Source organism: Mauremys mutica, chromosome 20 (assembly GCF_020497125.1).
Source record: "Mauremys mutica isolate MM-2020 ecotype Southern chromosome 20, ASM2049712v1, whole genome shotgun sequence".
In the NCBI taxonomy this organism is placed as follows: Eukaryota; Metazoa; Chordata; order Testudines; family Geoemydidae; genus Mauremys; species Mauremys mutica.
In genome coordinates, this window is record NC_059091.1 from 23,498,427 (window position 1) to 23,523,460 (window position 25,034).

Genomic DNA, 25,034 nt, shown 5'->3' on the forward strand with positions numbered 1-25,034 from the left:
GGCCGCATCGCGGGGCCGGAGGAGGCGGCGGGGGATCCGCGCGGCGAGAGCGGCCCGGCCCGAGGGAGACCCCGTCCCCGCCCCCACTCCCCGAGCGCGGGAGCCGCCGAGCTCCGGACCCGGCGGCCGGGACCCGGGGAGGCGCCCGGGCGAGCCCGGGGATCGAGCCCGAGCGCTGGGCCGCGGGGGAGCCCGAGGCCGCCCGAGCCCATGGAGCACCCGGCCGCCAAGCGGCGCTGCGCCCCCCCCGGCGGCGGGCGGGGGCCCGAGGAGCCCGGGGCCGCCGCGGAGGCCGGAGGAGGCGGCCGGGCCGAGACGCTGCTGGATCTCAGCGCCAAGCGGGTGGCGGAGACGTGGGCCTTCGAGCAGGTGAGGGGGGCGGCCCCGGCGGGGATCCCCGGCCCGCCACGTGTCCCCGGGGGGGTCCCCTGGGGGTGTCCCCCTTCCTCCCCCCCGTGTCAGCCCTCCTGGGGGAGCCCGGGGTGTCCCCCTTCCTCCCCCCCGTGTCAGCCCTCCTGGGGGAGCCCGGGGTGTCCCCCTTCCTCCCCCCCGTGTCAGCCCTCCTGGGGGAGCCCGGGGTGCCCCCCGTCCTCCCTCCCCTCCCGCACCCCGTGTCTGCCCTCTTGGGGGTGCCCCCCGTCGTCCTCCCCTCCCGCACCCCGTGTCTGCCCTCTTGGGGGTGCCCCCCGTCGTCCTCCCCTCCCGCACCCCGTGTCTGCCCTCTTGGGGGTACCCTAGTGTCCACCCATTTTTTTCTATCCCCTATTCCCCCCCCACATGTCCTGTCACCCCCTGGGTTCTGAGCGCTGCTCCTATAACCCCACCGGGGCATTTCCCCCAATCTCTTCCCTTGGGGTGGCTCCACCTGCTCCTCTTCCCCAGCCCCATGTCCCTTCTCGCCCTGCCGTGGGAGGCTCCTACAGCAGGTGTCAGCCATTGGGGCAACCCCCCTACTGACCTTCTCACCCCCTGTGGCCTCTGTGCCAGCATCAGCCCCCGCACCCCGCTGGCTGCCACCCACGCCTCCTCCCCTGCCCCCCGGCGGGTGCCTGCTTGCGGGCAGGGTGAGACTGGCTGGGGTCACAGGAAGTGGTTACTCACACCCAGGACAGACCAGCCCTCTTTAAATTGCGGGGCGGCTCTTTGACCTCCTTTTGGGGTGACGGGCAATCCTGGCCAGCCCCTCGTCCGGCTTCCCCAGCTTGGCTGCCCCAGCGGGGAGCACTGGTGGGGAGGGGGGTGTTCGTCTATTGGGGAGGACGGCAGCTGAGCAAAGGGGAGTTTCAGGGGTTGCCTCTGGGACTGGAGGCAATGACCCAGGAGGCCCCTGGATTCCTGCCTTCGAGCTGGGTACCAGGGAAACTATGTGCTGAGAGCGAGAGCTGGGAACCGACGGGCGCCTGCCCCATCGCTCGGGACTTCTAAACTAGTCCGGGCAAAACCCTGGAGACGTGACCCCGGAGGGAGCCTTGGCAAACGGCTGGGCAGGGGGGTGGGGACCAGACTTGGGGTGTGTCTCCCCGTCTCCCTGCTTGTCTGAATGTGGGCCTGACTCCCCCCACCCTCCAAACCAGTGTTTAACCCCCCTTTCTCCCCCCCCCCGCCCCCTGAGAATCCAGGCTGCTGGGCCGATTCTCTCCCAGGGAAGGGATTTGGTTTCGGTCAGGCTGGGAAACTTGTCAAACGGGAGTCTCCTGTCATGACACCCCTCCCCGAGATGGATGAACCCTTCCCCGCTAGCCCCCGCCGCCAGGACGTGCTGAGGCTTCCTGCTCTGGGACATGTGCGAGAGGCGGCTTTAAAAAGGGGCAGCTTCCTTTCATCCCAGGATCGGCCCCAGAGACTCATTCAGCAGGGGGCTTACAGGACCTGCTAAAAATAAAGGCTGCTCAGAGCTCAGCTGTGTTCTTACCCTTCTGCTGGAGAGGGGCTGCGCTGAGGCCGTGCTGCAAAGACCCACAAGGGGGTGAGATTTTGCCCTGCAGAGAATTGGTCCCTACAGCCCTTAGATCATCCGTTCTTATCCTAGGTGCCATGTCATGCCCTTCCCCGTTGCTGGGGGAGGGGCTGAAGGTGGCAAGGGGCTGGTTGCAGAGATAGAGATCCTGGGGTCTCGGCAGCGCTGGGATGGCCCTGGAAAGGTGCAACCCTCTTTTCTTTTGACGCTGAGGGTCCAGCTGTAAATGGAGAGTCCACACCTCACTGCGAGATCCTAAATGCGCCTCTTGCCCCATTCCTCCTAGCCCCAGACCCAGGCGGCCTGCCCAGCTTGGGGGCTGCGTGCGGAGGGAGAGGAAAGTGGTTAGTGCACGAGCCAAGAGCCAGGGTCAATTCCTTGCTCTGCCACCGATGCCCCTTGCCGGGAAGAAGTTCCAGCGCTGCTCTGTGCCTCGGTTTCCCCTCTGTCTCTTGGGGGTGCTAGCTCTGCCCTGTCTCACAGGGGAGGGGGGTGGATAAATACAGTAAAGATTGTGAGGCCCTCACATAAAATAGCCACCCCCTTCCCCGGGGTATAGTTCACACCTCGCGTCTCCGTGCTGGTGTCTAATGAATCTGTTGGGGCTCTTTCTGTCTGTGTGGTGGCCCGGATGCTCCTCGGCTGTAACACGGTTTATTTTGAAGTTGCAAGCACCTTCTTGTTCAAGTCTCTGCTTCTTAACACTGGCTGGCTCCTTGTTTGCGGGGGCCACTCAGCTGAATCCAGCCCCCCGCTGCCCCCTCCCCCCGTCACCGATCGCTCCGCTTTGAGGGGGTTGACAGAGGAAAACATGCAAACGAGGGCGGCCTGTTTTTTTCTGTGGTGAAACTGACAGTGGCTTTTTTTTTTTCTCTCTTTGCTCTGAGCCCCTGCGTCATGGAGACCTAAATCTGCCTTTTTGAACCTCCGCTGTAATTAATTTCTGCCCCCCTGACATTTCCCTGGTGAGGGGGAAATAGGCCGCAGGCGGTCCTCGAAAATAACTCCCTCTGGGGCTTGAATGTAATTGCGTAGCCCAGCCTTCCGATTTGCTGGTCGCAAGGAGCCCTGATCCTGCACCTCTCGCTTGGGGGACGCTCCCAGGAGCTTTGCCTGTTTAAGGGAATGGGCCCCACAGTGAGAAACGAGCTCCTTGATCACGGGGGGGGGGGGGGGGTTGAGTCTAGGGGCTGTGTGAGCCTCGTGCTGGACCCAGCCTCCCCCTGTGTGGCCTCAGACAAGTTACTGCCCCTCTCTGCGGTTCTGTTTCCCTCCTCTGTGAAGTGGGGGGGGGGGCATGATCCTTCCCTCGTGTGTCTGTTGTGTGGGGCAGGGAGGGGCCTTCACAGCCCGGCTACGAGAACGCGGGTCAGGGGTCAGATTGGAAAATCTCACCGAGAGGAAATGGAGGGTCCCTGGCCTGGTGTGTCTCCAGGGCCTGGGTGGTTGTCGTGGTCCTTGCTCCCCGCACACCTTGTCTCCGTTCCCCGTTGAGTCTTCCAAGCCAGCAGAGCCCCGGTGGCCGTTTTTAGCCAGCGGCCACTGGGTCGGGCTTGTGGTGATGGGGAGCATTCCACAGGATCTGAGTCGTCCCCTGCTCTAGCCACTAGACCCCGCTTCCCTCCCATCATGCTCTAGGGAGAACGCTTCAGAGCTGCCCCGTGTGCACCTCGCTCTGGAGGGTGTCTCGGAACAGCAGCCGAGCTGCCTCCCTGCTCGACTAAACTGGCTCCCCAAGGGGTCATCGCATCAGCCTTGGCTCCCAGGTGCAGGCTCATCCTAGCCAGCGGCCGGGCTGGGCCAGTGACTGGAACATCCCTGCTGCTCGGGTGCCACTTGGAAGATTGTTGGCCTATAAGTTTCCACAGGCCTTTGCCTGCCTAGGGGAGGAAGAGCTCGAGTCGCTGGCAGAGACCAGGTGGGTGACTGATGCCGTGTCCCTTCCTCCCCTGGCCCCGTGCGCTGCAGGTGGAGGAGCGATTCTCCCGCGTCCCGGAGCCTGTGCAGAAGCGCATCGTGTTCTGGTCCTTCCCGCGCAGCGAGCGCGAGATCTGCATGTACTCGTCCCTCGGCTGCCACCCCCCCGAAGGCGAGCGAGACTCCCGGGTGCCTTTCAACCGCGGCCTGCACCTGCTGCAATCGGGGGCCGTCGACCGGGTGCTGCAAGTGGGTGAGTGTCGCCTGCTGGGGGCTTGGGAGCGGGGCAGGGTTGGGGCCGGGACAGAGGGCAGTTGGGGCTGGCGAAAGCTACTGCATAGGTAGATCCTCGCTGCGAGGGCATCGGCAGGGAACCCCTCGGTCCCCCTGCTGCGCCTGCCTGAGAGAGAGGAATTGGCACAGGATTGGGACCGGAGTTTCACTGCCTGGCTCTGCCACAGACTCCTTGGGCAAGTCGCGGCGTCTCTCTGGGCCTCCGTTTCCACAGATCTAAAACGGGCCGATCCTTCCTCTGTCGTCTCCATTTAGCTGTCACTCTGTGTCTGTGCAGCCCATGCCAGCTGGAGGGGGGAGGATCTGTGTGGTCCCTGGCGCGAGGGGCCCGGATCGTGGCTGTGGAGTGCCCCTGTGTGGCATTTGGCATGACGGGGGGGCCCCCAGTCATGGACGGGGGGCTCCATGTGGCACCCAGAATGACAGGGACCCTACGTCAGGGGTGTCTGTGCGGCCCCCAGAACAGGTCATTGTGATCAAGGATTATGAGTGCGCAGCGCCTGGTACAACGGGGACCCCCAGCAGTCGGGGGGGCGGGGATGGGACTCTGGGGCTGATCGCTCCTGGGGTTTGTGACGTGGACAGTTGCTGCCCTAAGAACCAGGCTGAATCTCTGCTGCTGAGATGGGACAGGCCCACGCCCAGGGATCCAGGCCTGTCCCCCAGCCACTATTGCTCTCTGGGTCCTGTTCCCCAGGGCTGGGTCCCGTCCCGCTTGCAGCGTCCCCTGGCCCTTTGCCGTCCCACACGAGCACCTTCCGGTCAGCAGCGGCCGGGCCCCTGGGAGAAGCCCCATGTCCTGGGGACCCACCACTCCCTGGCTCTAGTGTGGTGTGTCAGGCTGTCTCCCTGGTCCTGGCTGCTTAGCCCAAAACACTTGCTTTGCCTTTGTCTGAGCTCTCTCCCCATTCAACTCTATCCTGCCCCGCAAGGGCTGCTCCAGGCGCTACAGGAGAAACTGTAGGCAGCTGGGGGGCGGGGGGGCGGGGGGGGTCTGTGTGTCTGCGCTAGCAACTCATCAACCAACTTCCAGGGCTTCCCGTCCCCTTCTCATTTAGGCAACAAAAGTCTGTTTGTCTCTTTCAAACGTGGTTCCAGTTGGGGCCGGTGTTGTGTGAAATCAGGTTCTTCTCCCTGACCCTGGTAAAAACTACGATCCCAGTGGGGAAAATAACCTCAAAGATTTCCCCTTGCCCCGGGGGAAGTGCCCGGGAATAAACTCTCAAACTGGCTGAGGGAAGGGCTGGTACAGACAAGCGTTACCCGCAACGCGGCTTTGCTTTGTGTGTGTCGAGAATCACACTCCTGTGGGTGGACTTGAAATTTGCTCCTCACTGGATCTGAGGGTCTGAAAATGCTCAACAGAGTCCCATTGTTGTCCAAGTGGATGCCCTCGGGGGTTCCTGCAGTGAGAGACCCCATGGACATAAGGAGCTCTGTCTTGCTCTGACGTCTCTCGCTGGGGGCTTGCGTGCCACGGGGCTGCAAGCTTTCGTGCCCCCCCCCCCCCCTCCCAGAAGTAACTCCCATGGAATGAGGACACAGCAGCATCTCCAGCACCCAGCTTTGCAAATTCAGCTCCCGGGAAGGTGTCGGGTCTGGCACTCGCTTGGCTATTTCACGCCAGCAGCCCTCTGACAGGGAAAGGCCCAGGCAGACCTGGGAATTAAGCCCTTGTGAGCCTGTATGTGCAGCTGCGTGCAGGGAGCCGGCTCCAGGTTTCACTCCCGACACTGCTTTGTATTAGGGCCCGATTGTGTGTCCAGCATCTCTGAGCTACTAATGGAAAGGCCCATTTATTTGGTAGGCGTCGTACATGCGGGAATGCAGTATGGGAGGTGCTGAATGGGGTGGCAGTGTGACCTCATGGCTAGAGCATTGGATGGGGAAGCAGGAGTCCTGGGTTCTGTTCCCAGCTCTGCCGTTGGCCTGGTGGGTGACAATGGGCAAGTCAGGGCCTGTCTCCGTGCCTCAGTTTCCCCACATGTAAAACAGGGACATAATTCCGACCTTGTTCGTGAAGTGCGTGGAGACGTACTGCTGAGGGTCACTGAACTGGGGGTAGAAACACAGGCTGATACAGCCACCTTGGCAGAGGATCCATTTCCAACCCCCGGTTGTGATTTTGTGTGGACCGTCCTAGCCATGTCTCTGGGCTGTGCTCCAGCCCTGATCTGCTCAGGTGGCCCCGTCGCTATTACAGAGCTGTGTCCGGGAAGCCACGTGGAGCCAGCTACCTGGACGCAGCTGGACCTGCAGGGCTCGCCCGCCCTTCATCTCCAGCTCTTCTGAATGCGGCCCCTGCCTCCCTTCAAGGCAGGATTGCTGCTGTGAAATGTCCAGGTGGGGGCCACCAGCACCTTCTCCACTAGCTGAATTTGCAAAGCTGAGGCCAGAGCCCTCCTGCCTGTCTCTAGGACGCTGCTGTGTCCTCGTTCTGCAGAGTTACTGCTGGGGCCAATGGGGTGGCTTAAGCTCGTGTGTTCTTGGTGTAAAAGCTCACGGAGGGAAGGAAAGATGCTAGCAGATGTCTGAGCTGAAGAGTGTTTGGCTGCGGGGACTCTGTCTTGCAGCACGAGATCAAGGGGACACTGGTGAAATGAAAATGCATCTTCTTCCAAACCGCTCGAAGGAACGACTGTCTGACCATTGTGTTAGCCTGTGGAACCCCCGGCCACTGGATGGCAGCGGGGCTGAGAATTTAGCAAGGGTCAGAGGGATTGGATGTTTTACATGGGTAACAACAGTTACTGCTCGCAGCCATCTAGGAAGAGATGGACGACCTCTTTCTTCTGAGTAGAAGAGTATTGTCTACACTACAGTGTAAGCCTGGGCTCTGACTCTCAGCATTAGGCCCAGCACACGTCAGTCTGACTCCGGTCAGGCACCGGTCCTGAGACCCTGCTCGGGGGGTGTGTCTCGGCCCAAGCCCTGCTGCGGCTCCGGTCCGAGCCCTGTCATTTCGCAGTGTGGACTCGGGGCAAGGTGCAGACTCGGGGCAGAAGAGGGTGCAGCGCAGAGGCGTCAGCGCCCCCTGGGTCCAGCCGTTGTAGACCCAGGCTTACGCTGCAGTGTGGATGCCCTGGGGGAGACCTCATGCGGGGGCAGGCTATCCCTCGGGGGGCTGCTGCGGGCTGGGTGCACTGCGCCCAGAAGCAGCGGGAGGTGGACAGCTGGGTCTGCCCTGATCCGGGCGGCCAGTCCCTGTTCCCCTTCGAACTCCAGAGCCTCCCTAGCGTCCAGGCGCTGGGACGAAGTCGGCTCCTCGAGCTCCTGGCCCTTTGCCGCCCGAGCAGGCTGGCGACGCCCTGGGCAGCGTTGGTTCCCAGGCCAGCCTGCGTGGCTCAGCGCCCGCTGGTTCCTAGAGCAGCTGGGTTAGAAACACGTCCGCGCTGGGGCTGGGGCTGGCGCAGCCGCCAGGCCCCCCGGGAGCTCGTCCGCGGGGTGATAAACGCAGGCCCAGTTTGGGGTGGGGCCGGGCACTCTTGGAGGTGCAAAGGGGTGAGTGGCTCCCCCTTGGGCTGGGAGGGGAACGGTGGCCGATTTCCAAGGGGGCACGGAGCCGCAGAGATGGGAAGTGGGCTGGAGAGCCGGGAAGGGGTTGTGTGTTTGGGGGGGGTGGAGGACTAGCCTCAGTCGACTGCTTGCCCCAGAGCTCCCGTGGGTGCTGGGGATTTGTGGGCGTCCTGTCCCGGGGTGGGGGGAGCAGCCCCTGGGTGCTCACCTCGTGCGAGGGGGGTGGGCAGGGCCCCCGGGGTAAAAGCCAGATCTCGGCTTGTCCCGCTCCCCTGCTCCAAGCCGGAGGCAGGGTGGCTTTGAGTGCGCCTGGAGCCGAGATGCGACTCCCACCGCTGATCTGACGCCGCCTCTGGAGTGGAACTAGAGGCAGCTTGGCCCAAGCACCAGGCTGGGAGTCAGGACGCCGGGGTTCTTTTCCTGGCTCTGCCATGTGAGCTTGGGCACATCCCTGCCCCGTGCCTCAGTTTCCCCCTCCCACCCTGTGTCTCTTTGGACTGTGAGCTCTTCAAGGCAGGGACTCGCTGTCTGTGCAGCACCTGGCACAATGGGGCCTCAGTCTTGAGTAGGGCCACCGTAATATCCCTAATAGTCACTGAAATCCGCCTGGTTGTAGCTGCTTGGCTGGCTCCTACAGCCAGGGCTGTGTATTTCTAACCCCCTTCGTGCTCCCTGGATTGTAATGCTTCCCTGCCCCCGAGATCTCAGAGCAGGGGCCGTGGCGTTTACAGGGTTTGAAACACAGTCCAGGGTCACAGGCTCGGGGGGAGTTTCCGTATTCAGGATGGAAGCTTGTCGGGTCTGGTTCTGTGTTTCGTCTGTAAGGACCCCACCGTCTAAATCTCACCTGCCCCTGAGGTGCAGCCTCTTCTGGGGTGGAGCAAAGCGGCGCCGCTCCATTGGGGGCGGGAGGAGGATCGTACCCAAACAGCCTGAGAGCGGCCATCGCAGTGCAACTGCCCGTCCGAATCCAGCCCGAACGCCGGGGTTCACGCCGCCCTCTCTGAGGCAGGAACTTCGTTAGCGGCTGCTGGCTGGTGGAGCCCAGGGCTCTGAGGGCCAGTGGGGATTGTTGAACAGAGCTGGAAAGTTTTTGCCATTTGTCTATATAATGGCGGTGGTTAGAGGCCCTTGACCAAGCTGCAGCTGCCTCTGGGATCGGACGCGGGGGCTGTTTGTACAGGGATCCCCCCCACCCGGCACTGAAATGCAGCAGCTGTGTACAAGCCACAGCCCCGTTTCAGACAGGAAGTGAAGAATCCTGCAGCCCAGTGAAGGTTATAAGCTTGTTCCCCACTGTGGTTTCTGGTTCTCTGTGCTAGGGCTCCCTGGGGTTCTGCGTGCTGCAGCCCCCCTCTCCCCACGCCTTAGGGGGAGACTGTCCCTGCCCCACAGAGCTCTCACTCCCAGTAGAGGATTATTAGCCCCTCCTTGTAGATTTGGGGGGAGGGGGGAAACTGAGGCACAGATTGACACTGACTTGCTGGACAACACCCAGAGTTTGGCAGAGCTGGGAACTGAACGTGGATCTCCCCGAGCCCACCTCCTTCACCACCACCCCGCCCGGCCTTCCGAGCCAGCCACGGGGGACCCCAGCCCAGGACTGGGGGTGGTGTCTTTCTCCGGGGTGGGTGGGTGAAGTGCCTGGATTTCTCTCTGGCCTGGGGGGTGACAGGGCGCCTCTGGGTTGTGGGGACTCCAGCCGGGCTGAAGCACAGTCCCTGGGCGGTAACTGTCTGTCTGCTCCCCGCCGTCTCAGTCAGGGGAGGGTGGCCTGGGTGGCTTCTGTGTCCCGGCACCCGCCGTTCCCACCGCCTGCTCCTCTTTCTGGGTCTAGCCCCTCCCCTGTGTGCCGCTGGCTCCAGTCCAGCCTGCGGGTGCGGGGACATGCGCCGGCAGCCACGGGTTCCACCCCCAGCTGCGCCACTGTGAGTCACCGGCTGGCCCCGGGCCAGTCTCGGTCAGACGTCAGCACCTGCCACCCGTGCCTGCCGCGGACTGGTTCCATCAGGGTGTCTGTGTCACCCCCTCCCACCTCCCCAGTACCCGGCTCACCCGTGTGATTCACCCGCGTGCCACGCGGGCTGACCTCCCCTGCCCCTCCCCCCGGGCAAGCCAGCGCTCGTCAGCCCAGCCTCCCGGGATTCCTCCTCCCGCAAACACCTGCCCCCGGCCGGGGGAGGGACTGCAGGTGACCCGGGGAGGGGAAGGGCTTTTAATCACTGGCTCCTGCCAAAAGTGGGAACAAGTGCCGAGGAGGAGCCCGGGCTGGCAGGGACCGACTGAGAACGGCCAGGGCCGGTGCAAGGATGTTTTGTGTCCTAGGCAAAGCTTCCACCGTGCGCCCTCCCCTCCCCCCCCCAGCGCCCCCACCCTGAGGCCTCCCCCCCCCACGGCAGCTCCCCCCCCGCCCTGAGGCGCCCCCCCTGCCCCGCCTTCTCCCCGAGCACGCTGGGGCTGCTTCATTTCTCCCGCCTCCCCGGCTTGCGGCGCCGATCAGCTTAGGTGCTGCAAGCCGGGGAGGCGGGAGAAGTGAGGCAGCCCCGGTGTGCTCGGGGAGGAGGCGGGGCAGGGGTGAGCCGGGGCGGGGCGTTCCCCTGCGTGCTGCCCCCCCCTTACGTGCTGCAGGCAGCCCTGCCCCAGCTCCCTCCACCTAAATGCCGGTGGCGACCGGGGCGGCCAAAAATCCAGCCGCCGTGGTCGCTGCCAAAGAAAATGGTGCCCCCCAATGCCAGCGGGCGGTCGCCTAAATGGTTGCACCGGCCCTGAGAACGGCTAAGGCACAAAGCGAGTTTACCCGGGCGAGGGACACGAGCCGCAATACCAAGCGATTCCTTAAAAGCAGCAGGAGCAAGAGAAAGGCGAAGGGACGAGCCGGGCCGCTGCTCAGCGGGGCCGGGGAGCCAGTCGCCGGTGACCTCGCGAGGGCAGAGGCCTTTAGCGCCTGTTTGGCTTCCGTCATCGCTACAGCGGTGAATGGCGACCGGGAGCTCAGCGCCGTTCATGCTAACACGAAAGGCGCAAGGAGCCTGGGCGCAATTAGCGAGTCGGCAGGGCCCGGCGCATTCGTCCGAGGTACGTGCGGAACTGGCTGAAGCAATGTCGCCCCTTGGAGAGCTCCTGGAGGCCGGGTGAGGGCCCAGAGGGCCGGAGCCGGGCAAACGTGTCTCTTAAAAAGGGGAAGGACGAGGTCTGGCAACTTGAGACCAGTCAGCTCGCCCCTGCTAGCAGGAAAGATACTGGAACAGACAGACCGTCGATAAGGGGTGGCCGGCTTCTGTCAAGGGCAGCCCACGCTAATGGCCTCCTTTGACCACGTTCCTGCGGGGGGGTGATTTTATGCAGGCTTTTGACCCAGGCCCACGTGCCGCTCTCCTGAGCAGACAGGGGGATGTGGTCTAGATGGAATTACGATACGGTGAGTGCACAGCGGCTTGAAGGACTCTTCTCAGAATCGTTCTCCGGGGTTTGGCCTCCAGCGGGGAGGACGTATCTGGTGGGGTCCCACAGGGCTGAGTCCCGGGTCCGGCACCAGTGGCCGGTTTCGTTAATGACGCGGCTGAGGGAGGGGACGCTGATGAAATCTGCGGGTGGCACCGAGGGGCGGGGCGCGCTTTGGAGGCAGGATTCGAATTCAGGACGGCGGCGACAGATCAGAGAATGGGTCTGAAATCAGCAAGATGCAATTCAGTACAGAGCAGAGGAAAAGCTCGCGCTGAGGAAGGAAGGAAAAAGCACAAGGCAAAGCTACAAGCCGGGGCCAGGGCCGGCCCCAGGGAGTGCGGGCCCGGGACAGAGGTGCAGAGTTTCTAATCTGCCAGGGGGGTCCTTCCCCTCCCCCGGCTCTGCCCAGGCCCCACCCCCAGTCAACCCCTTCTCCAAGGCCCCACCCTGCCTCTGCCCCACCAGTGCTCTGTGCCCTCACACCTCTCCCCTGTCCCCCCCTGCCCCCGCGCCTCCTGCCCCCACGAAACAGCTGATCCGTGGTAGGCGCAGAGGGGGAGACGCTGATCGGCAGGGCCCACGGGTGGGCAGGAGGCCCTGGGGGGAGGGGGATGTTCTGGTGGGGGGGGTCCTCTTTGCCCCCCCTCGCCTGCATGCTGCTTGCCTCCCCATTCACCTCCTCACCCCCCCTGCCTGCTTCCCGCCGCCTCCTCACGATTTTATAGCCGCGCGGGGCGGCCCCCCAAAGCGCGGGGCCCAGGGCGATCGCCCCGATTCGCCGTACCCAAGCGGTGGCTCTGAAGGGGGAATAAAGGACCTGGGGTGACAGTGGCTCACACATTAAACATGGGCCCACAATGGGATGTGGTTGCACAAGGTGGGGGGCGGGTGTCTGGCCCGGGAGGTCGGGGCTGGGGGGGCCGTGCTGGAGGGCAGACGTGGGGCAGTTGGGGAGAGTGCGGAGGAGAGCGTTGGCCTGCGAGGATACCGGCGTGGATTTGTCCCGTGCCCTGGAGCTCCTGGCCTCCTGCAGGCTGGAACTCGGTTACCAGACGACCGGGACGGATTGTTCTCCGGGGCCGCTGGAGGCAGGACAAGAAGCCCTGAGCTTCACCTGCAGCAGGGGAGGTTTTGGCTGGATATTAGGGGAACCGTCTAACTCTCCGGGCCAGGCGTCCCGGGGGGCTGCGGGATCCCTGTCCCTGGAGGCTTTCAGAGCCACTCGAGGTTTCCGTGGCCCTGCCCCAGCACAGGGAGCGGGAGGTGGTGACCTCATGAGGCGGCTTCCCGACCAACCTGGTGATTCTGTGCCAGAGAAGCTGAGGGGGGAGCCCAGGGCTGACTCCCTGGCAGCACCTAGAGACCTCGGCTGAGATTGGGGCCTTCGTCGGGCCGAGCGCTGCACAGATGCCCCCCGGCAGGCTCCGCCCGAGATCGGGGGCCCCACCGCGCCGGGTGCTGCCCAGACACACGGGGAGAGATGGGCCCTCCCCCAGAGAGCTCCCAGTCTCCATAGGCAATGGGCAGGAGGTGTCTAGTGGTTAGAGCAGGGGGTCTGGGACCCATAACTCCTGGGTTCTAGCCCTGGCTCTGGGAGGGGAGTGGGGTCTAATGGCTGGAGCAGGGGGGTCTGGGACCCATAACTCCTGGGTTCTACCCCCGGCTCTGGGAGGGGAGTGGGGGTCTAATGGCTGGAGCAGGGGGGTCTGGGACCCATAACTCCTGGGTTCTACCCCCGGCTCTGGGAGGGGAGTGGGGTCTAGTGGTTAGAGCAGGGGGGTCTGGGACCCATAACTCCTAGGTTCTACCCCTGGCTCTGGGAGGGGAGTGGGGTCTAGTGGTTAGAGCAGGGGGGGTCTGGGACCCATAACTCCTGGGTTCTACCCCTGGCTCTGGGAGGGGAGTGGGGTCTAATGGCTGGAGCAGCGAACCACCTCCCCCTTCTCACAGCAACCCTGTCCCCTCCTGTCCCCAGGCTTCCACCTGAGTGGGACCGTGACGGAGCCGGCTGGCCCCAGCGAGCCGGAGCCGAGCTTCCACGTCTCCATCAGCTTTGACCGTTGCAAGATCACGTCGGTGAGCTGCGCCTGCGACAACCGGGACATCTTCTACTGCGCCCACGTGGTGGCACTGTCGCTGTACCGCATCCGCAACGCCCGGCAGGTGGAGCTGCGTCTGCCCATCTCCGAGACCCTCTCCCAGATGAACCGCGACCAGCTGCAGAAGTTCGTCCAGTACCTGATCAGCGCCCACCACACCGAGGTGCTGCCCACTGCCCAGCGGCTGGCCGACGAGATCCTGCTGCTGGGCTCGGAGATCAACCGCGTGCACGGTACGGGGGGAGCACCTGCCATTGGCTCCGGAGTGGGGGGGCCCTGAGTCGCTCTCGGCCCTGGGATCCGCCTCCCATTGGCTCCGGAGTGGGGGGGGGGGGGGGCCCTGGGTCGCTCTCGGCCCTGGGATCCGCCTCCCATTGGCTCCGCCCCTGGGTCGCTCTCGGCCCTGGGATCCGCCTCCCATTGGCTCCAGAGTGGGGGGACCCCTGGGTTGCTGGAGAATCTGGGAACTGCCTCCCCCACCATTGGCTGCTGGGTGGGGCCCCTAAATTGCTCTAGAGCCCAGGCCCTGCCCCTGGTTGGCTGCAGCGCAGGGGCCTCTGTCACGCCCTCCCCCAGCCCTGTGCCCAAGAGGGGAGGTGGAGTCCCAGGGGAGCCAGGGGTTCTGTCCAGCTGACTGTGTTTCCCCCGCCCCCTCCAGGCGCCCCAGACCCCACGGCTGGCGCCGGCATCGAGGACGCCAATTGCTGGCACCTGGACGAGGAGCAGATCCAGGAGCAGGTCAGGCAGCTCCTGTCCAACGGCGGGTACTACGGAGCCAGCAAGCAGCTGCAGTCCATGTTCAACAAGGTAACTCCCGCCCCCCCTCCGTGCCCCCCCCAGCCTCAGCAGGGCCACAACCTCCCTGCCCCCGGCCTGCCTGTGTCCCCTCCCTTCCGCCCCCCAAGCTGGGGTCCCGTCCCCCCCATGGCTTCCCCCAGAACAGGGTCCCTGCTGATCACTCTCCCCAGGCCCCCCTGCCCCCTTTTGCCCTGCAGTGCGGGGGTCTCTGCTGTAGCATCCCTGGCTGGGGGCCTCCTGGCCTCCCTCCTCCCATCCCCCCAGGCTCCGGCTCCATCTGCCTCGGGCCGCAGCGGTTGCAAGCCCCCCTCACTGAGTCGCTCCCGCCCCCCCCAGGTACGCGAGATGCTGCGGATGCGGGACTCCAACGGTGCCCGAATGCTGATCCTGATGACGGAGCAGTTCCTGGAGGACCCGCGCCTGGCCCTGTGGAGGCAGCAGGGAGCCGGCATGACGGACAAGTGCCGGCAGCTGTGGGACGAGCTGGGTAAGGGAGGGAGCCGCTTGGACTAGCATCTCCCAGGCTAATCTGCTGATGCCCCTCACTCCCGACCTGCAGCCCCTGCTATGCCAGCCCTGGGCTCACAGCCCTGCCGGTGCCCCTCACTCCCGACCTGCAGCCCCGGCTATCCCAGCCGTGGACCCCCACCTCTGTTGCCCCCACTCCCGATCTGCAGCCCCCTGCTGTCCCAGCCCGGGGCCTTCCACCCCCAGCTCTGCTTGTGCCCCTCACTCCCAACCTGCAGCACCTGCAGCCTGGTTTGCCTGACCCCTGCGTCACCCCCTTCTCCCTGCTGCAGGGGCCCTGTGGGTGTGTGTGGTCCTGAACCCCCATTGCAAGCCTGAGGAGCGCGCCCTGTGGCTGGCGCTGCTGAAGAAGTGGAACAAGCTGGATGTCTGCCCCTTGGAGGAGGGGAACTATTCCTTCGATGTGCCTGGAGCCACCGCGGCCCTGCAGCTCCCCTCAGTCCCCAGCGCAGGTACGGGGGGGCCCCGTGCGGGGGACAGGAGTGGAGATGCAGGGGATAGGCTGGATGGAGCTGGGAGCAGGGCAGCGTGGGGAGGGTCTGCTCCCCATGGCTCACATCTCAGGGGGACCCGAACCCCATTCCCCACCCCCGAGCCAGCCAGGCCCCTGCCCTGGGGCCGGATCAGAGCTGGTGCCCCCTAGTGGGGACAGGCTCAGGCTCTGGCTGCCCTCCCCTGACTCCGGCTTTTCCCCCCTCAGCCGGCGCCCGCCAGACCGTCTTCGGCCGCGCCATCAAGGCCGGGGAGCTGCGCTGGGGCGACTGCCACCTGCAGAAGATCCTGGGCAGCGACTGCTACGGCCTGGGCATGAAGACAGGCGGCGACAAGCTCTGCTTCGACCCCCAGGGCCGCCCGCTCTGGCTGGGCGACCCCTTCCCCACGGCCTGTGCCCGCGTGGACGCCCTGCGCTCCCACGGCTACCCCCGCGAGGCCCTGCGCCTGGCCACCGCCCTGGCCACCACCGTGCGCCTGCAGCGCCGCCACCAGCTCGAGAGCTACAAGCAGCAGAAGAAAGGTGGGGGCAGGACACCTGGGTTCTATTCCCAGTCCTGGGGGGATGGGAGGGGGAGGTCTAGTGGGTGGAGCCAGCTGGAAGCCAGGACGCCTGGGTTCTTTGCTCTGCTCGTGGGAGATGGACGTGTCAGCCCCAGCCGGGGGCTCTGGGCCGGGAGGGCTCCCGTGCGGCGAGCGTGGCCGGTCTCAGCTGGGGTGGGAGCTGAGCCAGCGTCTCATGGGCCTTCCCCCTCCCCACAGAGATATTGCACAAGGGCAGCACGTCCATCACCAACCTGGAGGGCTGGGTGGGCCACCCCCTGGACCCCATCGGCTGCCTGTGCCGGACCCTCCTGGAGCCCTGCCGCACGGACCAGGAGGGGCTGTCGCTCTATCCAGGTATGGGGCGGGATGTACCACGCTCTGTGACCGGGGGGGGGAGGAGGATGGGGCGGGAAGTACCACGCTCTGTGATGGGGGGCAGGATGTACCATGCTCTGTGATTGTGGGGGGGGGGGCGGGATGTACCACGCTCTGTGACAGTGGGAGGAGGATGGGGCGGGATGTACCACGCTCTGTGACGGGGGGGGGGACGACGGGGGGGGGATGTACCAGACGGGGAGAGGAGGATGGGGTGGGATGTACCATGCTCTGTGATTGTGGGGGGGGGGGCGGGATGTACCACGCTCTGTGACAGTGGGAGGAGGATGGGGCGGGATGTACCACGCTCTGACGGGGGGGGGATGGGGGGGGGATGTACCACGCTCTGTGACAGGGGGAGGAGGATGGGGTGGGATGTACCACGCTCTGTGACGGGGAGGGGGGGTTGCAAGCAGAGATCCTGGTGACCCCCCCCCCCCTTGGCAATGGAGGGGGAGGTGCTGGCACAGACTGGGGGGGTCTGCATCAGTGTCTGTACTCCTGGCTCAGTCCAGGGCTCCCCATCTCCTCCCGCACCGGAGGGGGGCACACCGCCCATGGCTGACCCCCCGCATCTCCTCCCACACCGGGGGGGGGGGCACACTGCCCGTGGCTGACCCTCCCCCATCTCCTCCCACACCACGGGGGGCCACACTGCCCGTGGCTGACCCTCCCCCATCTCCTCCCACACCACGGGGGGCCACACTGCCCGTGGCTGACCCTCCCCCATCTTCTCCCACACCGAGGGGGGGGGCACACCGCCCATGGCTGACCCCCCGCATCTCCTCCCACACTGAGGGGGGGCACACTGCCCATGGCTGACCCCCCGCATCTCCTCCCACACCGAGGGGGGGGCACACTGCCCATGGCTGACCCCCCCATCTCCTCCCACACTGAGGGGGGGCACACTGCCCGTGGCTGACCCCCCCATCTCCTCCCGCACCGGGGGGGGCACACTGCCCGTAGCTGACCCTCCCCCATCTCCTCCCACACCGGGGGGGGCACACCGCCCGTGGCTGACCCCCCCCCCCCTTTGCAGATGCGGCGGTGGCGGAGGGGAAGAAGAAGGTGCTGCACCAGCACGTGCCCGTCCCCTCCAGCCCCGGCTCGGGCGAGTCGTACCTGGTGCTGGCGCTGGAGGTGGCGCTGGCGGGGCTGGGGCAGCAGCGGGCCATGCCCGAGGGGCTCTATGCCCAGGACAAGGTGGTGCGGAGCGAGGAGCAGCTCATCGCCCTGCTGGACGAGATGGAGCCGGACGAGAGGCTGGTGCAGGTGCTGCGCAAGCAGGCGGCGCTGCTGCTGGAAGGTACCAGGCTGGGGAGGGCCTGCGGCACCCTGGGGGGCTGGGATCCAGGGCCCCATCGCCGGCTAGGGAGGGACCCTGCGAGGAGAGGGGCTGGGCTCCGTCGGGAGGGGGAGGCTGTGCTGCGATTGGCTGATGCGCTGCCCAGCTGTGCCCGGCCAGCCCCTCACCCTGGCGTCTGTCCCCTGCCAGGCGGCCCGTTCAGCGGCTTCGGGGAGGTGGTGTTCCGGGAGAGCCTGCCCATGCACACCTTCGCCCGCTACCTCTTCTCCGCCCTGCTGCCCCACGACGCCGACCTGGCCTATCGCCTGGCGCTCAGAGCCATGAGGTATGTACCCGGGGGGGCTCTGCCCGCCAGCCGGCCCTGGCATCCGCTGCCTGACGGGCTGCCCCACTCCCTGCCTTGGTGGTCACCCCCCCCCCCCCCGCAGCGCAGCCTGGGTACCCTCAGCCGCTCCCCCACCCCCCAGCTCTCTGAGCCACCTCCCCCCCCCCGCAGCGCAGCCTGGGTACCCTCAGCCGCTCCCCCACCCCCCAGCTCTCTGAGCCACCTCCCCCCTGCCCTGAAGTGCAGCCTGGGTACCCCCAACCGCTCCCCCCCCCCCCCGCCCATGTTGCCCAGCTATTCCTCCCCTGCCCTCTCTGGGTCTGAGGTGCTGCCTCCCCCCAAACCAGCTCCTAGGGGCCTGAGGAGAGCCCAGGCAGGTACACCCCCCCCCCCCAACCCCATGCCTGTGAGCCACCCGGCCGGGGGCACAGGGACATGTGGGGAGGGGCCCATCCACCCCCCCCCCGAATGAGCCGCCCCCCTAGGGGATGTCGAGGGGGCGATATCCAGTGTCTCCCGTCCTGTTGCCTTTGGGACCAGGGAGGGGCTGGGACTCCTTGGTTCTCTCCCTGGCTCGGGGAGGGGGGTGGGGTCTGGTGGTTGACATCAGAACGGCCAGACCGGGTCAGACCAAAGGCCCGTCCAGCCCAGTGTCCTGTCTGCCGACAGCGGCCAATGCCTGGCGCCCCAGAGGGAGTGACCCGAACAGGTGATCTCTCCCCTGCCATCCATCTCCACCCTGTGACAGACAGCAGCTGGGGACCCCGTTCCTTACCCAGCCTGGCTAACAGCCATTAACGGACGTCACCTCCATGAATTGATCCAGTTCTCGTAAGCCCTGTTACAGTCCTGGCCTTCGCCAGCTCAGAGCCGGGGGGTCTGGGAGCTGCCTGTCCTGCTGAGCCCAGGCTTTGGGGAGCTCCCCTGACCAGCCCCTTCTCCCATCCGCAGGCTCCCTGTGCTGGAGACGGTGATGCCGGCCGGGGACATCCTCCACCAGAACCCGCTGGACTCCATGATGGCCAATCGCTTTCCCCGCTGGTTCATCCTGGGCCACCTGGAGACGCGCCAGTGCGAGCTGGCATCGGCCATGCTCACCGCAGCCAAAGGTGAAGCCAGACGCTGGGCCAGTCGGGCCTGGGAGCCAGGACTCCGGGGTTCTGCCCCGGCTCTGGGTGGGGAGTGGGGCCCTGTGGTTAGAGCGGGGCGGTGAGGCTGGGAGCCAGGACTCCGGGGTTCTGCCCCGGCTCTGGGAGGGGAGTGAGGCCCTGTGGTTAGAGCGGGACGGTGAGGCTGGGAGCCAGGACTCCGGGGTTCTGCCCCGGCTCTGGGAGGGGAGTGGGACCCTGTGGTTAGAGCAGGAGGCTGGGAGCCAGGACTCCGGGGTTCTGCCCCGGCTCTGGGAGGGGAGTGGGGCCCTGTGGTTAGAGCAGGAGGCTGGGAGCCAGGACTCCGGGGTTCTGCCCCGGCTCTGGGAGGGGAGTGGGGTCTAATCGTCACAGTGCAGAGGGGTAGAGTTGGGCACTGGGTCTCTAGGGATCTAATCCCTCCTCTGCCACTGACTGAGTGCCCAGGTCAAGTCCCTCACACGGCCCCACGCTGATCCCATGGGAGGACGAGGAGACCCCGGAGACCCCTGAGCATCTGTGATAGACGCTTGTTCCTCTGGGCCAGGCAGGGGGCCCCCCCTCCCCGATCCCCTTCGCGGGGGAAAGGACGTGAGATCACAGCCGGGGGCTGGATGGGAGCCGGCGCCCCCTAGAGGGGACAGGCCCCAGCCCCATTCCCCGCCCCCCTGGGCCAGCCAGTCCCCGCCCTGCTGCCAGATGGGAGCTGGCGCCCCCTACAGGGGGAAGTCTTTGTAGCCCCTTCCTGCGGCCCCTGTGATCGCTGGGAGCTGCGGGCGTCGGCCCCTCTGGGAACCAGGCCCTGGGGGCTCGCGTTGGGCTCCCCCGGTTCCTAGCCCTGCAGCTTTGCAGATCCTCTCCCCCTGGGCATCCCAGCCGTCCCTGGGGCTAATCTCTGCCCCCCATCCCTGGTCTAGGAGACCCCAAGTGGCTGCACACGGTGCTGGGGTCCATCCAGCAGAACATCCACTCCCCTGCCCTCCTGTTCAAACTGGCCCAGGATGCCTGTAAGACTGCGACACCGGCCAGCGCCCCACCGGATGCCACGCTGCTCAACATCTCCCTGGAGCTCGGCCTGCAGGTAGGGGGCGGGGGGAACCACGGCTGCGTCCCCACTGGAGGAGGGTCAAGATCTTGACAGACCCTATCGCTGTGGTCACTTGCCCGGCACTGACATGCAGCCACCTCTGGGGTGAGGCGCAGCAACTGCTGAACAGCACGCAGTGGGAAGGGGGTGGCCTCTAGTGGTGAGAGTGGGAGTGGGCTAGGAGTCAGGACTCCTGGGTTCTTCTCCCAGCTCTACCACAGTTTCACTGAGAGACCTTGGGCCAGTCCCTTCCCCCGTTGTGCCTCAGTTTCCCTTTCTGTTCAGTGACTCCTCCCCGTGTGCTCTCAGCCCCTCTGGTGCAAGGCTCCGTAACGGCTCTAATCCAAGCGCACGGCAGCTGTAGATGGGCTCCCCGCCGTGGGGGCTCTGTCTTACGGGGGCCGTGGTCTGGCCACTGTCACGAGCTGTGTCCCCCCCCCACCCCACAGGTGATGCGGATGACTCTGAATACCATGACGTGGCGCCGGAGGGAGATGGTGCGCTGGTTGGTGAGCTGTGCCACTGAGATCGGTGAGTGGGGGAGCCGGGGGGGGGGCATGGACACCCTCCCCCCGTAGTGATACCCATGAATGGCCCTCGGCCCAGCCAACCCTCCACCCTATCCCGCTTGTCCCCACCCCTCTAACATGGCACCTGGTGCTCCCGGCTCCTAGCATGAATCTACCAACCCAGCATGGCTGGGAGCCAGGACTCCTGGGTTCTCGTCCCAGCCCTGGGAGGGGAGTGGGGTCTAGGGGTGAGAGCAGGGGACGGGTAGGGCCCCTGGACTCCTGGGTTCTCGTCCCTGCCCTGGGAGGGGAGTGGGGTCTAGTGGTGAGAGCAGGGGACCGGTAGGGCCCCCGGACTCCTGGGTTCTTGTCCCAGCCCAGGGAGGGGAGTGGGGTCTAGTGGTGAGAGCAGGGGACCGGTAGGGCCCCCGGACTCCTGGGTTCTTGTCCCAGCCCTGGGAGGGGAGTGGGGTCTAGTGGTGAGAGCAGGGGACCGGTAGGGCCCCCGGACTCCTGGGTTCTCGTCCCAGCCCTGGGAGGGGAGTGGGGTCTAGTGGTGAGAGCAGGGGACCGGTAGGGCCCCCGGACTCCTGGGTTCTCATCCCAGCCCTGGGAGGGGAGTGGGGTCTAGTGGTGAGAGCAGGGGACCGGTAGAGCCCCTGGACTCCTGGGTTCTCGTCCCGGCTGGAGTTGAGCAAGTTGCTGTCTCTTTGGATGGGGCCGATCCCTGCCCGCTGGGGGGTTCGCAGGCTCGGCGGGCGGGCGGAGACCCATGAGCTGCACTGACCCCGCCCCGCCCCTCCCCTCCCCCCAGGCGTGCAGGCGCTGATGAACATCATGCAGAACTGGTATAGCCTCTTCACCCCCATCGAAGCCACCACCATCGTGGCCGTGACGGGCACCACCCCGGCCACCCTGCTGCGCCTCAGCCTGGCCTTTGGGCAGCGGGACGAGCTGTGTGCCCGGGCCCGGGCCGTGGCCTTGCAGTGCGCCATGAAGGACCCGCAGAACTGCTCGCTGCCGGCCCTGACCCTGTGCGAGAAGGACCACGCCGCCTTCGAGGCCGCCTACCAGATCGTGCTGGACTCGGCCGCCGCGGCCGGCATGGGCCACTCCCACCTCTTCACCGTGGCCCGGTACATGGAGCACCGGGGGCTGCCCCTCCGCGCCTACAAACTGGCCACCCTGGCCTTCTCCCACCTCAGCATCGCCTTCAACCAGGACACGCACCCGGCCGTGAACGACGTGCTGTGGGCCTGCTCGCTCAGCCACTCGCTGGGCAAGAGCCAGCTCGCGGCCATCGTGCCGCTCATCATCCAGAGCGTGCAGTGCGCCCCCATGCTCTCCGACATCCTGCGGCGCTGGAGCCTGCCGCCGCCGGGCCTGGCCGCCCTCTCGGGCCGCCGCCACCCCCCCAAGCCCCCCGGCCTGGACAAAGCCCCCCTCGGCCAGCTGCTGGAGGCGGCCATCGCCGCCTACGTCAGCACCACCCACTCCCGCCTCACCCACATCAGCCCCCGGCACTACAGCGAGTTCATCGAGTTCCTGTGCAAGGCCCGCGAGACCTTCCTGCTGGCCCCCGACGGGCACCTGCAGTTCGGCCAGTTCCTCGACAACCTCAAACAGACCTACAAGGGCAAGAAGAAACTCATGCTCCTGGTGCGGGAGCGATTTGGCTAGGGGGCCGGGCCACGGGCTGATCCTTCTCCCCCCACCCCCCCGATTGGGTCAGTTGGGGGTCTATGGATTCAGCTGGGGAACCCCCACATCACTGCCCCTGGAGGGTGGGGCTGGTTTGACATGGACCCATCTGACTGGGGGGCCCTGGGCCAGGACCTGGTCAATGGGGGGGGGCTCTGTACCCTCTTGAAGGACCCTGTTTCTCTCCAGTGTTTAATTTATAGTTGGGGGGGCAGACTCATGGTGGGGTGGTAGGAGTTGCAGATTTCAGTATTACTGCAGCCTGGCTGCGGCTACCTGCCTTGAAGGATCATCTCTGAGAGCCGAGCCCAGGGGTCGGAGCTGGGCAGAAGCAGCTGGCGGTGGGGCCAGCCTGGGTTTGATGGGGAGGGGGTGGGGGCCCGATCCTCGGGCAGGAGGGGCTGGGCCTGCGCTTGGAGCAGCTGTGAGATGCACCTGGTTTTAGCCAGCCCCTCGGAGGGGAGGCACTGCTGGCTTCCTGCTGCTCTGAGCCAGGTGGGGGATCCGTAATTGTTGGAAATCAGCCCTGTCTCCACCCCGGCTCTCTGGACCATTTTTGCCCATAAATTCCCCTTTGGGAATTTGAACCTGTGACGGCCGCCGCCCCCACCTGTCCTGGCTCCACCCTCAGAAGGGAACTGGACCAGCCGTCGTCCAGATCTGGGAGAGGCCGGGGGAGCCCCAGCTGCAGGGCTCGTCTGCTCTTGTTTCTAGCCTGGCCGTTCCCCTGCTACCTCCCAAAACCATCTCCAGGAACGGGCGGCTCCGGCCCTGATCCCTGGGCCTGGCCCCTGCAACCTCCGACCTCTGGGGCTGCCTCTCTCCCAGCACGGGGCAGCCGGGCAAGGGGCACCAGTGCCTGCCTGCCAGTCTGGTGCTCCCAGCCGCAGGCCTGGTGGATTTCCTGTGGTTCTCCAGTTCTTTTCCAGCCGGGGGAGGGGGGTTCTTTCCAGTTGAATATTTAGGGACCAACCCCCCCGTTATCTCTGGTCCTGTCTTCCCCCCACCTCCAGTATTTCTGCTCTGACCCCGGGAGGGAGGGAAGATGTAGATGAATCCAGGACCCAGTTGCAAGGGGTTGGGGGGCTAAATCGATCCCAGCAAAGAAAGGGGGGGGGACCCTGATCCAGCCTGTGTTGCACCCCTGTGGGGCTGGGGGTGTGATCTGTTCTGCAGACACCCCCAAGTGAAGGATTCCTAATCTGGTCTCTCCCAGCGCCAGGCTCGGGGGGGCCGGGAGCTTTCCTGGCTCGTAGCAGTGCTTGTTTCATACCTCAACCCTCACCCTGCTTCAGGCCAGAACAAGACTTAGGAGACTGGAGGGTTTTTGTTTCTTTTTCTCCCCTGGTGGGGGGGAGGGTAATTTCTCAGTCTCCAGCAGAGGGTGTGCCCCCCCCCTCTCCAAAACTCCATTTTCCTCTGGCTAAATTCTACTCAGGAAAGACGCCCGGGCATGTTACAAACTCGATTCTTGTGAAGATGAGAGAATCTAAAAGAAATTAATATATATGAAGAGAGGGTCTGAAATGACGTGGGGGGGTGGGGGCTGTTTGGCTCTAATGCTCCATGTCCCTTGAGAGCCGCGGAGGGGCAGCCGCTATTGTTCTATATTGCACAGCTCTGGTGAGGAGCCCTCCTGCTCTGGTTTGTACTTCCCGGTCATTGTTGGGTCGTTTGTCGGTTTGGTTTGTTTCCCTGCCTATATTACAAAAAAAAAAAAAAAAAAATCCTGTAATTTTGTAATTTTTTTCTATTTATTGAATTGTTTATTGTATTGTATTTTTTGTAAAAGTTTTAACATTAAAAAAACGACTTTTTTGGTTTCTTCGGGGTGCCAGCGGTGGGGGCGGCTGAGTCTTTTCACGGCGCGGCCAAGCTGCGGCTGGGGGCACTGGAGGATGGAAATTTAGAAGAAGGGTTTTCTCTGGCCGGGGGGGGGCGGGACAAATGTGGCATAGGCCCAGGCCCAGCTTCTGCTAGGAGCAGTGGGGCCAGGCTGAGCTTAGCCACGGGTGCTGGTTACACCGTGGCTGCCTGGCACAGGGACAAGGACGTGCAGAGGCCTGGGCCCGCTGCAGGGATCATGGGGCAGGGGTGTCCCGGCCTCCATATGGGGCAGGGCTGGTGAAGGAAACGGGGGGGGGCAACTTCAAAACGGATCAAAGGAAAAACATTTCTCACCCATGTGGCATTAGCCTGCGGCACCTGCTGCCCCTTGAGCAGGGCCCAGCCCTGACCCAGCCTGGGGGGTCGCTAACAGCTGTGGTGCTAAAGAACTGAATCACCTGCCCCCAGGAACACGGGCCGAGGAAGCGACGTCCCCGGGCAGAGCTGGGGATAGAACCGGCTTGGAGACCCCGTGACCTTCCCCCAGGACCCTGCTGTGGCTGGCTGTAGCCGGGCAGCAGGGCCCCGTGGTTTCCCACTGCTGCTTGGGTGGAGGAGAGGGTCAGGACTCCTGGGTTCTGTGCCCAGCTGGGGGGTGGGGAGAGCTGGGAGTCAGGATGCCTGGGTTCTATGCCCAGCTGTGGGAGGAGGGGGGGTAAGGGTTAGATGCAGGGGTCAGGATGCCTGGGTTCTATACCCAGCTGTGGGGGGTAGGGGTTAGATGGGGGGAGGGGTCAGGACACCTGGGTTCTATGCCCAGCTGTGGGGGGTAAGGGTTAGATGGGGGGGTCAGGATTCCTGGGTTCTATGCCCTGCTGTGGGGGGGTGAGGGGAGGGCTGGGAATCAGGACACCTGGGTTCTATGCCCAGCTGTGGGGGGGTGAGGGGAGGGCTGGGAATCAGGACACCTGGGTTCTATGCCCAGCTGTGGGGCGTAGGGGTTAGATGGGGGAGGGGTCAGGACGCCTGGGTTCTATGCCCAGCTGTGGGGGGGGTCAGGACGCCTGGGTTCTGTGCCGGCCGGTGTAGCCTCCTGTGAGCCTGGCCGCGGCCGCCTCTGCCCCGCCCCGCCCCGCCCCGCCCCGCTGCCGCCTGCGCCTCGCCCCGCTCAGCCCGGGCCCTGCCC

The 25,034-nt window shown here is 65.2% G+C and overlaps 1 protein-coding gene across 1 annotated transcript; it reads left to right on the top strand.

Moving 5' to 3' along the window:
* Positions 1 to 23,825, top strand: ZSWIM4 (zinc finger SWIM-type containing 4). The gene is made up of 14 exons (XM_044995675.1): positions 1 to 369; positions 3,926 to 4,127; positions 13,104 to 13,460; positions 13,886 to 14,034; positions 14,362 to 14,512; positions 14,826 to 15,005; positions 15,254 to 15,568; positions 15,808 to 15,945; positions 17,006 to 17,272; positions 17,462 to 17,597; positions 18,549 to 18,706; positions 19,642 to 19,805; positions 20,261 to 20,342; positions 21,135 to 23,825. The coding sequence occupies exons 1-14, from the start codon at positions 211 to 213 to the stop codon at positions 21,998 to 22,000; spliced, it is 3,324 nt and encodes a 1,107-aa protein (XP_044851610.1). The 5' UTR covers positions 1 to 210; the 3' UTR covers positions 22,001 to 23,825.
* Positions 23,826 to 25,034: the final 1,209 nt, after the last annotated feature.